Source organism: Macaca nemestrina, chromosome 8 (assembly GCF_043159975.1).
Source record: "Macaca nemestrina isolate mMacNem1 chromosome 8, mMacNem.hap1, whole genome shotgun sequence".
Classification (NCBI taxonomy): domain Eukaryota; kingdom Metazoa; phylum Chordata; class Mammalia; order Primates; family Cercopithecidae; genus Macaca; species Macaca nemestrina.
The window spans coordinates 39,785,072-39,801,146 of NC_092132.1; the positions used below are offsets into that span (position 1 = coordinate 39,785,072).

At 36.3% G+C, this 16,075-nt stretch overlaps 1 protein-coding gene across 8 annotated transcripts in view; it reads right to left on the reverse strand.

Moving 5' to 3' along the window:
• The window catches only part of LOC105476003 (zinc finger protein, FOG family member 2), a 503,988-nt gene that overhangs the window by 175,425 nt on the left and 312,488 nt on the right, over positions 1-16,075 (reverse strand). For 7 of the 8 annotated variants that reach the window (XM_024790960.2, XM_024790959.2, XM_024790966.2 and 4 more), the window contains one exon: positions 2,269-2,380. In XM_024790960.2, the coding sequence (XP_024646728.2) occupies positions 2,269-2,380 (112 nt within the window). Of the gene's footprint in view, positions 1-2,268; positions 2,381-16,075 lie in introns of those variants that run through there. The other variant, XM_071067914.1, reaches the window with a different exon arrangement.

The window sequence follows — 16,075 nt, forward strand, 5'->3', positions numbered from 1 at the left end:
GTGACTAAGACACAATCTGTGTCCTCAGTAAATATAGAGTAGATTGAAGAGGCAGGCAATCATAACTAACTTTTTTACTTACTCCTTTTTTGGACACATAAACTGTATACTCATGATCATGAAATAAGGTAATAGAGAGCAATGAGAGAAGCACATACAATTTGGCATGGGAGCATCAAGAAGATAATTCAAGGTGTGCCCAATAAATGGTGGCTACTATCATCAACGTACAAAGTTAGCACATAGTTGGACTCAATACATGCTTTACCAGTTAATTAATGAACAATTAATAAGCTTCTATTAATTACTCTAAGTTGTTTATTGAAAAAAGATATAAGGTATAGCCAACCATAAACACATAAGTTTGCTCAAGTTAGCATACCCCACTAAATACAGAATTCCTATTCTGTTATACAGGTTCGGCATCCCTAATCAGAATATCCAAAATCTTTCAGATTGTTCCAAAATCCAAAACCTTTTGATCACCATATGATGCTACAAGTGAAAAATTCCACAATTGACCTCACGCAATGGGTGACAGTCAAAACTTAGTCTCATGCACAAAATTATAAAATATTGTATAGAATTACCATTAGGTTATGTGTATTTTGTATTTATGAAACATAAATGACTTTCATGTTTAGACTTGGGTCTCATTTCCAAGATATCTCATTATGTACATGCAAATATTCCAATCTGAAAAAAAATCTGAAATCTGAAACACTCTGGTCCCAAGCAATTTGGATAAGGGATACTGAAAATATGTAACAATCATCTCTACTAAAAGAATAGCTGATTTAAAAGTGCAATGAATTTGAATCATAAATGAGGACCAGCTATTGCCATGTTTCCCTCCGTACTATATTGGTACAATGAAGATAAAATATCATACAACAGAAATCTGTCCCCAACAAGTGGTCCTGCATTCCAAGGCAGGAATTTTGTATTTCTTTTGTATTCTGAATGTCGGCACTGGTAAACTGATTCCCTATACTTTCCATTTTGATAGATTATATTGGCATATCCTGGGAAAATCTCACATCCCTTTTAGCTGAACACTCCCACCAGCATACCACAGGTATTTCAGGTTAGAAAATTAGTGGGTATGGGGACAAGCAATTATAGAAGGAAAAAACTATAATCAGATCCTGGTGTGCAGATTGGTTTTTTTTTTAGCTTGCAAATTCCCTCTTTCCGGTGTTTCAACTTTCAAAGGTTTATGGTAGTTTAGAGGCAATCCTCTTATAAGTGTACAAATTGTAATGATTATAGGAACAAGTTGTAATTGTTTCTAGCAAGTTTTTAAGAGTCTTTGATGTTATGATTAGTGTTTTATATGTTAATATATTGATAGGGGTGCTTATTTGCTTGTTCCCTTGTATGCTTTTATGGTTTCTAGGTTCAATGTGCAAATACATCTTTGATCTCGGTAGGTCTATTTGGTTTAAAAAGAAAGCCAAGGGAAATTAAACATGAGAAGCACAAAGTTTTGCAATATTTATGAAGAAGTGAGATTAGGGATTTCACTGTAAGAGTACAGAGCTAGGACCAAGACTCGAATGTGGAGAAAAGTGCCCCAAAACTACACCACACGTGAGGAGGGTCCCGTGCTATGGACAGCCAGCCCCACGACGTGCCATCATGGAGCTGCGGCTCCTTTGTAGCCAGGGCGCAGCTACATGACGCAGTCTGGGTTGATGTCACACTGAAAAAAATCAAAGGCAATGCCCTGCAAGTCATCAGCTTCTGCTTTAGAGTTTGCCTCCTGCCCTTCAGAAATCACCAGGGGGAAGATTTCTGTCTTTGCAAAGGTTTCATTTCCAGCTATCCTCTCATCACACATGACTTCCGGAAACTGGCTAGAATGTAGCGCCTCTTGGACCATGCACCTTGACACAAATTGCTAAACTTTAGAAAGATTTCACTTTTTGATAATGTCTAAAAGGAGAATTTGGAGTTTCGTCAAACCTGGCTATCAACGATACTAACAGCAAGAGAAAGATACTAGTTAAGCCACTCAAATACAGAGTTAGGTAAATGTATAAGGCACTAAGTAATTAATGGTATGACCCTTTTTGTTTTATGTTGCACAGAAAAACAAAAAAGGTGGCTTTACTGAAAATACACATTAGAGGAACTCAAATGGGAAAACAGGACGAGAGAGGATCAAATTATACTTTGTACTTCCGTTCCAGCTCTTCAGGTGCTGTTTTGCAATGCTCAGGTTTTAATACTTCCAAAGAGAGAGGGAAACAATCTTGCATTTACCTTTGCTGTACACAATGCAGTTGTTTTTGTTGTCTTCCACTCCTTGCCAAGTCACATCCAGCAACCACTTGGGACCAGCAGTCAGCACCATTGGGACCTGAGCCTTTGTCTTCTGTAGAAAGAATGATAACAAACAGATGCCATTTGCTTCCGTTGATTAAAAACTTGAATAATAACTGTACTAATCATTTTATTTTTACAAACAACTAAATCTCCCAAACCATAATCCAAGTCCTTATTCCCCTGTCTCATGATATCTTTTTAAGACGACAGAAGCTGTAAAGCTTTACTGCTTTCACTAATCTGAATGGTAGAAATATTATCAAGGATTTTTTTTTTTTTCCTAAATGATACTGAATCAGATCTCCAAGATTAGACAGATCTCTTGTGGCTCTGAATTATAAAGAGAATGCAGATGACTTTCATTGCAAAGAGCAGAGTGTTTAGAAGTGAACTTTAGACACATTGTACTTTACTATCAACAGGATCTCACTATTTCCTGAAACAGACAGGAAAGAATTTAAAGAATCGGGATCCATTTCAAAGCTCTGTCCTGAGCAACATTTATATTAGAGTAAGAACTTACTCTGAATGAATAATGACATTTACCCAACCCCCTAAGTGTGGATATGTAGTCTCACTGTAACTGAAATAATAATAATGCTAATGATGCACCATACATTGTCTCCAGAAAGACTGTAAAAGAGGAATCATGAATAAATTCAAATGCAGAGCAACTAAAGCATGACATCCCTTGCTCTGAGAACCACAGAAGCACAGAGACAAGTGCTATAATTCTAACAAAGTATTTTCAGTGTACATGTTAAATAGAAGGCTCAAAATAGTCACAATTTTTGGCTGTTTGGCATCCAAATTATTTATCTGTAAACCTCCGTGGATAAATTTACATGGCTGGAAATAAACTGGGGAGGAAATAAGTATGTCTCAGCAAGACTGTGTTTCCCGATGAGTCACGGTGAACGGGCATTCACTTTTATCATTCTCCAGTCCATGTTCTGTATGTCAAACACCATGAAACCACAACTCAGAGTACAATACAAGGGTCTCAAGGTAATTTTTGAACTGAATTTTCACCTAGATATGATCCTGCCAAAGAGATCTCAGTCCATTTTGGGATTTTTCCACATGATACATACTATCACAAATTTCCCAAATTGGTCTTAACAAGTATTCACTTGAGGAGTTCCACGTAATCTGGTGATTTCAAATCTTTCAGGAATCTGGAAAACCCATTTCACCTGCCTCATGACAATAATGATAGCACAAAAAACACTGATCCATTGTTAATTGCAAATCCATACTGAAAACTATGCATAAAATGAATGCTGACCCATTTCTTAAAATATCAATTATATTATAAATGTAAAAACTACCATAAAATATAGTATTTAATGGAAAAATCAAACATGATGGATTTAAAAAGTCTGAAAAAAACTACTTCAAATATTAAAACAAAGAGTATAAACTATAACTAAATCAAGTATAATAAATTCTAGTACCTTGATCTTTAATATTTATATTTTGATTCATTATGGAGTCTTAATTTTTCAAACATGTATCTTAATAGTTGGCAAAGATAACCACAAAGAAGTTCTCTAAAAGCCTTGTGAAAAAGATATAATTTTATATTCTATGTATATTTTAACTATATAGACAAAAATGTTATCAAGTTATCCCTATTGCTATCAGTCTGAGAAACCATTATTTTGTATTTCGATTTTCAAAATAGGATTAGAGGAGAAACAAACTTGTTCTATACGAAATGATAGTGATCCAAATCCAATTAAATATTAGGTCTTAATGACACATATTTTGCTCTTCTTTTACTATCAGACTGACAGATAAATCCACAGATCAGGATCTGGTGGTCGGGCGTGGTGGCTCACTCCTATAAACCCAGCACTTTGGGAGGCCGAAGTGGATGAATCACTTGGAGTTCGAAAGCAGACTGACCAACATGGTGAAGTCCGGTCTCTACTAAAAATACACAAATTAGCCAGGTGTGATGGTGCATGCCCGTAATCCCAGCTACTTGGGATGCTGAGGCAGGAGAATTGCTTGAACCCAGGAGGTGGAGGTTGCAGTGAGCCAAGATCATGCTACTGTACTCCAGCCTGGGTGATAGGGCTAGACTCTTGTCTCAAACAAAACAAAACAAAACTAAACAAAACTAAACTAAACCCCAAAGGATCTGCAGTTCTCCAGGCCCAGGCAGAACAAGTCAGAGGAGGGAGTCCACCATTACAGGAAGCCTATGCAGGGGCACTCAGTGACTTATTTGTAACATCACTCTTTCCTGATTTTAAATAATAGATTTCAAACAGGCACCTGGCCTATTTTTCCCAGATTATCTTATTTCATGAAAAATAATTATTTTAAATTATTTAATCACCTTGTTTCATAGTTCTTAGAATCCTATGAATTTTGACACAGTAAATTAGCTTTTATAATAATTTCATAGATACTATAAAAAATAGTGATCACTTACATTCTTTAGAGAATCTTTTAGTATAAAGTAAATCCACTGATTTTCCAAAACCATAATCTTCCATTCATTTCACAAATAAGCAAACTCAGTCCTGTGCCTTGTGCTAGGAATGTAAGTAAGTCTTTTTTGGTGAAGGATACAGATACATTAAAAATGTTTAAAGTAATGTGAAAAGTACCATGGTAGGAAGTGCTAAGACATGTGTCAATTGTTTTGGGGTCAATGAAGGAAAGAGAAAAACTCCCATCCTTTGGAGTCTGGGGACACATCATAGAAGAGGCAACATTCGGGCAGGATTTTAAAGGATAAACAGGAAGAATGTGCAGTTGCTGGAAACAGTGTGGGCAAAGGCTGAACAGTCTATAAGAAAGTCAAGTGTGCAGGAAATGGGAGTTCTGGGACTCTGGTTAAAGTTCTTATGAAGTCTTTAGCACTCTTTTTGTTACGTAGACAGCACTAGAAAAGTATTATCTATCATAATCATCATTAATATTATTGTTATTGATAAATGGAAAGAACATAATAGCATATGTATCTGGCAGGGCAGGTTATAAACAGATTTTAAAAGACCTTGATGCATTAGGCAAAACTTTGGTAAACTTTACTTTGTGCTTAATTCTGTAAGTAGAAGGAAGCCAATAAAGATTTTTTAGGGAGATGGAATAAGAGTACTACTGTTTAGGCTACTTGTGCAAGGATTTTGTTAGGCATTTCCCTTGCTTACCTAGCCCTCATGTATATTTTTAGATAAGAAAATTGCAACTGAAAAATTAAATAATATCCTTTAGGTCAAATTGTTGGTAGGTGGCAGAGGGCAGAGCCAATATTTATATTTAGCTTTGTTTCTAAATATTACCACCCCTAGTGGTTTTTCTGGAACTGAAAGGTTTTCCAGGAAGCTGTATTTTCAATGCCTTGGGCAATTTAGGATGAGTTTTTCACCTCCCCCACCACCACCACTACTACTACTACTAAAACAATATTAGTGGTTTACATGTTGGCTATTGAGGTAAGCATTTCACTTGAATGGTCTTTTTTGATTTTTACAACTCCAGAAGTTAGGTACTAACATTTTCTCCATTTTCTACATAAGCAAATTAAGGATTAGAGGAGCTGATATTGTGAGTAAAATATAAAAGTAATCAATTAATATATTTCCTAATGGTAACTTAGGCATTATATCTTTTAAAACTCTGGCAAAGGTTTATTTTGCCTGGGTACAAGTAGCATTGGATTTATTAAAAAATTGATAAAATAATTTATTTTAGACCAAATCAATAAAGCAGAAGAAAAAAATGGAGCAAAGACTTGCTGAAAGTTATACCCAAGCTGTAAAGTAAATAATAAGTAGATAAAAAATCTCAAGGGACCAGTTATTACAGTTTTGAGGAGGTAAGTCAATTTCTTTCTGAAGAAGTCAACTTTTGCAGAGATTGACTGACTTCAAAGAAGATTACCAAGTGTGAGAAGGAAGCAGTTAGCCAGGATTATATGAAATCTACACTCCAGAAAAATCCATGAATAGAAAATAACAATAATATCCACACTGATCATTAGGTTCACTTCCTGTGTCTCCAACATAAGAATTCATAAAATTCTAGAACACTAAGAGCTAGAAGCTACTTTAAAGTTCACTGAGTTTAATTCTCAGATATCACAAACAAGGAAAGTCAGGCCAAAATTTTTATCTCATACTCTACAATGGGTACAACTGGCACAACATTTTGGGAAAAGAGAACAGACATAAAAGGTGTGGTAGACAGGAAAATGGCCTACCAAAGATGGCTATGCCCTAATCCCCTGGAACCTGCGAATATGCTACCTTACTTGGCAAAAGGGATTTCAGAGAGGTGATTAAGTTTTTGTACCGTGAGATGGTGAGATTATCCTAGATTATCCAGATGGGCCCGGTCTAATCACATAAATCCTTACAAGTAGAAGTGAAAGGCAAGAGTAAATCCAAGAGATTCAACACGAAAAAAATGCCGTCTGCTTTTGCTACCTTTAAAGATGGGGGACTGAGAGCAGAAACTAAAGAATGTAGTGGTGTCTAAAATCTGGGAATGACCTCCAGTTTACAGGAAGCAAGAAACAAGAACTTCAGCTCTACAACATCAAGGTACCAAATGTTGCCAACAATCTGAATGAATGAGCACGAAATGGATTCTCTCCTAGAACCTCCAGAACGGAATGCATGAGGAAGGCTGACACCTTGATTTTAGTCTGGTGAAGTCTGTACTCATATTTCTGATCTACAGAATATGAGATAATAAATATCTGTTGTTTGAAGCCCCCAAGTCTACGGTAGTGTGTTTCAGCAGCAATAGAAAGCTAACACAAGATATCCAGATTTATTGATTACAGTTAAAACAAAAATAACTAATTTTCTTATCAAATGTGCTCAAAAGTGTGAAATAGCTTCCCCTTAGTTGAAATAACACCAAATATACCTTGTTATTCCACAACCATTGATCATTTATTTATAAGTCATTATGAAGCAGGATATTTCCCTGACCCCTTCACGGGACTTGTGACAGCGGTGCCTCATTTACTCAGCCTGATGCTCTCAACTCCTCGCGGGAGAGAGCACACGAGCCAACAAGTACGGAAACTGGAGTGAACAAGCATTGGAACCAGCCAGCCACTTCAGTGCCAATGGGACCAAACTCCATTCACTCGGACCCGCTGTGTTCCACCTCTTGCAGGAGGGAGTGCGCAGGTGAGTGGGTGCGGGAAGCAGCCAGACACTTTAGTGCTGGCAGGAGTGAACTCCATGCAGGTCCCACGGCAGCATACAGGCAGGGGTGACTGTGACTCCCAAAGCCCCAGAGGGCTTGTTACAGTGCTATTTTAGCTCTGCCGTCCGTGGTCAGCTTAACTGTTAACAGCTCAGTGGGTCCTTTGCCTTTTCATGTGAGATGGCTACTCTCCAGCAGCCAGGGCAAAGGGCCAGTGTGACAGCCTTTTGTATCCTCACTCGTGGCTCCCAAGCTCTTGTCTAGTGTCTGGGAAAAATGGAGTCGCATTAACAAAGTGAAAGATAGTAAATGTGGGAGATTTTATTGTCTATGAAAGTAGATCTCAGTGGGAAGGGGAGCTGAAAAGGGGACGGGGTGGGTAGGTAATCTTCCCCTGAAGTCCGACCATCTCTGGCCAGATTCTTCTCCAAAGTTGCACCATCAAACCATCTCTCTGAAGTCAAGCTGCTTCTCTCCAACGTCCAGCCATAGTCCTGTCTACCAGCTGAAGATTTTTATAGGCACAGGATGGGACGGTGTAGGTGGTTTAGGAAAAGACAACATTTGAGTGGGAAAACAGGGATAGAAGTTCTCACTTTGGGCCACGGTTTCAGGCTTTTTGGCTTGAGGGTGGCATTTTTGCCAGGGACCCACCCTTTTCTGCCTAGAATTTCTCTGCCTCCTGTCCCCATCAATTAGAGATACTGTGTTCTTGCTTTAAAATACCAGCAAATGCACAATGGTGACTGTAATAATTCCTACTTATATAATCAGTTATGTCATATCTTGAAGCATCATTGACTTTACAGTTGAAGTATAACAAAAGGACATTATTGTTTTTGGAGTCACATTATCTAGGTTTGAATCCTAACACATGCCACTGGTAGCATCTATGACTAGAAAACCACTTAAGTGTTCTGAACTTCAGAACGGACATCAGCACAGTGGGGCTAATTTTCATTTCAGAGGCTTTTGAGAAGTAACTAGCAAAGAGTCTAGTACTCTACAGATGCACATCAAACTTTTGCTGGATAGCTACATTAAAAAATGAAATAAAACACACAAAAAAGCATTTACTGAATCCCCACCATTTCTCAGGCTCCGGTCATATTTGTAGTGATTAGCATAGATGTCTAGACAAAAAGTCTTTATTATCTAATTGAAAGGTTGTGATAGTCATTATGGCTACTGATCAGTTAGTTCCAACTCTTCAATTTCCAGATCTCTTTTAAAGTTGGATCTGGCCACGTGACTTTGCTTGACCAATGAAATTGAAGAAGTGGCTTGTGTCACTCCTACACAAAACCCGTGAGATCCAATGGCCAATTCACCATTATGCCTTGCTTTTGCTGAAACAATCATGGAAACAAAGAGGTGGACTGGCAACTGCAGTGGTCAGGGAGTATGAGAAAGAAATGAACTTTTTCATGTACAAAGCTGTTGTAGTATTAGGATTGCTTACAACCTCAGCAAAACCTAGCTTATTTTCACTTATACAAAATTTTTCTCCATTTTTTTCCATTTTGAAATATTGAATTTTTATAGGTTCAAGTTTGTATTTTGTCTGTTATCTAGACAGTCTCTTTCAGTAATAAATCAATTCAAGGTACATAACAATAGCCTTGAATTTCACTTAAACTGGAATGTCTTCTTTTTTTAAAAAAAAGAAATCTTGTGCACTTCTGAGGCTCCACATTGTACATTTTAAAATTCTGCACTCCTGGACACGGTTTGAACCCAGAGTTTCACGTTTAGACAGCCCACAACTAGACAAACTTGACAAGGACAAAATGGGTCAAAAGTGTCATTTCTTAGGAATAATTAAAATCATCTAATGTGGATGAGAGAGGTCAGACTAGCATCCACTTCTCACTAACCTTTAGAGTTACTGGACCGACAAAGGAGGAAGCCTTCAATAAATGTTTATAGTCAAGCCAAAAGGTTAATGGAGATAAAAGTAGACAGCCCAAAGGTAAATAATAGAGGACTAACCCAAGAAACTGGTGACATAATGTTGTCCCAGGGATTCCAAATTTTGCTAGAAAAAAAGATACTGAGGATTTCCAAAAGGAGGGTTAGAAAGAAATGAAAGTCACAGGAAAATCTTTCCATGAGATGAGCTTATTTTTACATTACATCCCTTTAACAGAAGTAGAAGTGTTATTTGATTTAAAAAATTGGCCTCCATTGACTTTAGTTTAGGAAATACAACAAAAATACCATTAGAGAATCTCATGCCAATGCCGTGAGATATAGTTTTATGCTGTTAAAAATGCCCTCGGTGTGTGGCTTCCTTAACTGGGTAACAGATCAAAAGTGCTGAGGCCTGTTTGGCTAAATACTGCTCTTTTAACAATTCATAGCTGTTTATATTCTCTCAGCTATAAAGCATATTTGACAACAGGCCTAGAGGATTTTTAAAATTACTATAGACATTACATTTATATTGTGAGAACCGGAAATATGCACACACACACACACACACACATTCCCTTGCCCTTAGGAATTGTACACTACCACCACTGCCAACCTCCCCTAACTGAATTATTCCCTACATTTAAATGAAAAAAGTGGTGCTGTATGTGATTTGACCTTGTACAACCACACAAAATTTTACACAGTAAAAGTTTCAGTTAATGTATCCAAGCAGTTCTCCACACTGGAACTCAATTCAAATTCAATCTGACAGTCAGGAAAATATTATATCACACTCCTTTTAACTATGTGAAATCTCTAGAGACAGTGAATTGAATTTGAAAATTTCCCTCACCAACAGCTATGGGGGCATAACAATTACAAATCTTGGACTACTTAGACTGGGGAAAAATATGCCCGGGAATAATTCAAGACCTTATACAATTGAATTTTCAGTAATCCTGGGCATGGACTACAGTCTCAACAGTATTTATTTGACTGGAACTATATAACTTTTAGTATGCTAATTTCCACCCAACAAAATAGTGCTTTTTAGTATTTGCCATTTAATAAGTTAAACTTTTGAAAGTTAAACCAAGTGAAAGTTTGCACTTGATGCTATTTAGGCAAAAGGCCTTTCTTTCTTTCTTCTTCTTCTTCTTCTTCTTCTTTTTTTTTTTTTTTTTTTGAGAATAGAGTGTCATTTTAAACTACATAAACAAAATCATTTCATTCCATGTGATCCTGTAGGGTCAACATTATTGATGTGATATAAAAACAGGTTCTCAGGCTGGGCACGTAATCCCAGAACTTTGGGAGACTGAGGCTGGTGAATCACCTGAGGTCAGGAGTTCGAGACCACACTGGCCAACATGGTGAAACTCCATCTCTACTAAAATTACAAAAAACATTAGCCAGGTGTGGTGACAGGCACCTGTAATCCCAGCTACTTGGGAGGCTGAGGCAGGAGAATTGCTTGAACCTGGGAGGCAGAGGTTGCAGTGAGCCGAGATTGCGCCATTGCACTCTAGCCTGGGTAACAAGAGTGAAAGTCCCACTAATAAAAAAAAAGAAAAAATAGGTTCTCACAGATAACACCTGAATATTCCCCATGACTAATTAATGTTAAGTACTCAAACACAGCCAGGCATATCACTTGCCTCAATTAAAATCTTGTGATTCTATTGAAAAATGGAGTAAAATGACCACTGAATTAAATTGGGATGTCCCTTAAGTGAGAGTTGCAAAGTGTGCATGTGTGTATACGTGTTTCTATATACAGAGATTTCAGCAAGTAACTTAGAAAACTTCCAAATGCATATATATTTTTAAAAGCTATCTTATTTGTGTTTATTGTTTCAGAAATAAGAAAACTCAACTTCTTAAAACATTATCAAAGTTGCATTGCTTGAAAAAAAATTATATGCTATACCTACTTTCGAAACTGAAGCTCAACATATTAAGAATACTCCTAAATTAGAAAATATGTGAAAAGGACAAATGGGAAAGACATTAGCAACATCCTATAACAAGAACCACTACACTATATAATTAGGCACAGAATAGATTTATGAATGGAGATTCCAGGAACATTTCATTAGATTAGAGTTTTCTTGGAGCACAGTTCTACAAAATATCCTGTAAGAACAGCATGAGAGTGAAATTCCAGAGAACTTCTGCTAACAAATGTCTTCGAGTAGAATGTGGTATGTGGGATCTCAAATATGATAAGAGACTTTTCAAAAACAAAATGAGTGTGAAATAAAATGATAGAATTCTTGGCTATTATGTCCATACTCCTTATGTCAGACAGTTTTATCTCTATGAACCAAAAATTTAAATAATCATTATCTCTGAGGTATATTTGCTTTTAGTTCTCAAATTGTTGGAACATATTATCTTAACATGAGTCACTGCTTGAATATAGGAATCTCAGCATAAGAAGTAATGATCCTGTTAGAAGAGAAAATACAAATAGTTCTACAGATATGGGCTATTAAAAACAATCTGTTTGCTTCCAAATATCATTTCATGATATTTTAAAAAATAATATAAAATTATTTTTCAAGATTACTCTAAATATATAGACATTTCATTTTCAAATGGGAAGAATCTCTAGATGAATATAAACATCTAAGCTATTCAGATATTTATTATACTTTCATTTTCCAGAAAGAATAGACTCATTTCTCTTTCCCTTTTGCCAACTTCACTCCCACAGCCTCATCTGTTCCCCACATACATTTGGCTCCGAAGAGGAACTACTCCCTCCAAACTGGCAATCATTAACTTCAACCTTTTATTTTACACAGCTCTGAAAGTCACAGGGTGTTTAAGGAGTGTTGTTTTGCTCCTGGCAGAATTTCTGGGCTTGCACCTAGTGCAATGTGCAAAAAGTGTGGCAGCGCTGAAACTCTGAGAAGAGAAAAGTAAATTGCTCTTGAGTGCCCCTTCTTACGTAAGGCTGTCACATAAACCTGTGGCAGGGTTCAGGGATCCGGAGAGCTGTGGTACCAGCTGTGTGACCTGGGGCCACTTAACCTCTGAAGGTCTCAGCTTCCTTTTCTGTTAAGATGATCTCATATGTACTACAGCTTGATAACGATATTATTATAAGACTTTTTACTGTAGAATTCCCATCAAATCTTGCTCAAATTCTGAGTGTGGAGAAGAAAATATATAGGAAAGCTCAACACATTGAGCTTATACTTACTTAAGGAAGCTTTACTATTGTATTGGCCAATCACTAAATAAAGCCATTTTAACTTACTACATTTTGATATTTTAACCCTTTTAGAGAAAGTGATGTGGTTAAAATAAAAACGCTAGCCTGAAGAATAAAAAGAGTATCTAATAGAGGTACATACAAACTCAACGTGAATGCCCTGTTTAAACCACTGTAAAAAAAAAAAAAAAAAAAAATACAGTGGTCAATTCTGTTCATCAGTCTCCATCTGTATTTGAGAATTACCCCAAAAGTATTCTGTGGAAGAGAGAAAACACTACCCTGCACAAAGTCAGCTTCAGATACTAAGATGTGTCCACCTTTCACAAATGAATCCACTGAAATATGTAATGAATCTCTCAGTCACCATTCAGGCTGACTCCTTTTTATTACTGTTTCAGTCAATCTTCTGCCAAAAAAGAGGGCAATTCTGAATCCTGATATTAATATAGTAAATTTTAAAACCAAATATACAATTTTTCTTTTAATTATATGGTGTTTTCATGATGTGTATTCTTATATCCATCTATAGACATAAAGTATTAACTTGCTTATATTTTGAACGTAAAATATACCTGATATTACAATATTTGAAGTTGATGGAAGGAGTCTATGGAAAAACTAGAAGAATGGAAATAAGAAGGGGATCCCCCTCCAAAGGGAAAAAGTATGTGAAATTATTAAACTATATCATAGGTGCTGTGATGACTATAGTATCTTCTGGGAAGGCAGATTTTCTGAGACAAATTATTAAAAGTCAAGTTACTGAAAGTCAGATGCAAAAAAATAAAATCTTGGCAAACTAGTTGGCAAAAGTGTGGAAGTGTTGGAGTAGCTGAACAAAGCTTGTCTAATCTGTGAGACATTTTAGTAACAGAAATATTATAAATGTTTAAATTAAGTATCTAAAGTAAAACTTCTTCCATCAACTTCAAATATTGTAATATCAGGTATATTTTGAGTTCAAAATATAAGCAAGTGATAGATGTTTATAGATGGGTATAAGAATGCACATTATGAAAAGAACATGTAGTTAAAAGAAACATTGTATATTTGGTTTTAAAATTTGCTATATTAATATCAGGATTCAGAACCATAGAGTCATTTTCAGTTTTGTTTTGTTTTTTGTTTTTTCACCAAATCAACAGATGCAGAAGGACTATACTAATTCTGCACTTTTACAGAGTAAAAGCCAAGTGTCCAAGTCACTTGCCTTCATTCCGGAGCCAGGCTGCCTCCTTGCTTTCCATGGAATTAACAATGAGAAAAGGACTCCAACCAAACGGATCCACTCAACATGCTCCCAACCCGAAGGATCTTTGTTCAGCATGTCTGTCAGTCTGGGGCAACTAATGGAGCATGCTAAGAAGTCAGAAGCAAATGAGATAAATCTTTATTAATAGTGCCCCTGGAAAATGTCTTAAATCTTGTTGTTGGTAGTTTTCTACAGGATGCTTTTTATGAAAGGTGAGGTCTCTGTGTTCATTGTAAACCTGAAATTTTATATTAAAATATTTAATTGCTTAATTGGGTAGATTTTGGAGAATATTCTCAGTCATAAGAGAAAATTACATTTCAGTCACTGCTTTCTCAATTCTCTATCCTATCATATTCTTTACAAAAAGAAATATGAATAAAAGCATCAATGTGTGTATTGGAAAGGATATGTAAATAATGTTAACATGACAACCTGAACAATTAAAAATTGTTGACTGGAAATCCCAGTGAGTTAAATTGTACAATTAGTTGCATGTGTATTACACTGAAGTTTGGGCCAAGTTGTTTTATTATTCCGAAGGTTTTTTTTTTTTTTTTTTTTTTTTTTTTTTTGCGCTAGATAAATAATATAACCTTATATATAAACTCATTCCAATTAGTAATAACTAATCAGCATCACCTTTGGATTTCTCTATATTGTTTCTATTTTGAAAGTGTTATTTAGGTTTTTCTGCTTTTAAAATAATCATTTTACAGGGATGCCCTCTCGCACCACTCCCATTCAACACAGTGTTGGACGTTCTTGCCAGGGCAATCAGGCAGAAGAAAGAAATAAAGGGTATTCAATAAGGAAAAGAGAAAGTCAAATTGTCCCTGTTTGCAGATGACATGATTGCATATTTAGAAAACCCCATTGTCTCAGCCCAAAATCTCCTTAACCTGATAAGCAACTTGAGCAAAGTCTCAGGATACAAAATCAATGTGCAAAAATCACAAGCATTCTTACACACCAATAACAGACAAACAGAGAGCCAAATCATGAGTGAATTCCCATTCATGATTGCTTCAAAGAGAATAAAATACCTAGGAATCCAACTTACAATGGATGGGAAGGACCTCTTCAAGGAGAACTACAAACCACTGCTCAATGAAGTAAGAGAGGACACAAACAAATGGAACAACATTCCATGCTCAAGGATAGGAAGAATCAATATTGTGAAAATGGCCATACTGCCCAAGGTAATTTATAGATTCAATGCCATCTCCATCAAGCTACCAATGACTTTCTTCACAGAATTGCAAAAAAAAATTACTTTAAAGTTCATATGGAACCAAAAAAAGAGCCCACATTGCCAAGACAATCCTAAGCCAAAAGAACAAAGCTAGTGGCATCACGCTACCTGACTTCAAATTATACTACAAGGCTACAGTAACCAAAACAGCATGGTACTAGTAGCAAAACAGATATATAGACCAATGGAACAGAACAGAGCCCTCAGAAATAATACCACACATCTACATCCATCTGATCTTTGACAAACCTGACAAAAATAAGTAATGGGGAAAGGATTCTCTATTTAATAAATGGTGCTGGGAAAACTGGCTAGCCATATGTAGAAAGCTGAAACTGGATCCCTTCCTTATGCCTTATACAAAAATTAATTCAAGATGGATTAAAGACTTAAATGTAAGACCTAAAACCATAAAAACCCTAAAAGAAAACCTAGGCAATACCATTCAGGACATATACATGGGCAAGGACTTCATGAACAAAAGCAATGGCAACAAAAGCCAAAGTAGACAAATGGGATCTAATTAAACTAAAGAGCTTCTGCACAGCAAAAGAAACTACCATCAGAGTGAACAGGCAATGTACAAAATGGGAGAAAATTTTTGCAATCTACCCATCTGACAAAGCGTTAATATCCAGAATCTACAAATAATTGTAACAAATTTACAAGAAAAAAACAACCCCATCAAAAAGTGGGCAAAGGATATGAACAGATACTTCTCAAAAGAAGACATTTATGCAGCCAACAAAAATATGAAAAAAAGCTCATCATCACTGGCCATCAGAGAAATGCAAATCAAAACCACGATGAGTTACCATCTCACACCAGTTAGAATGGCGATCATTAAAAAGTCAGAAAACAACAGATGCTGGAGAGGATGTGGAGAAATAGGAACGCTTTTACACTGTTG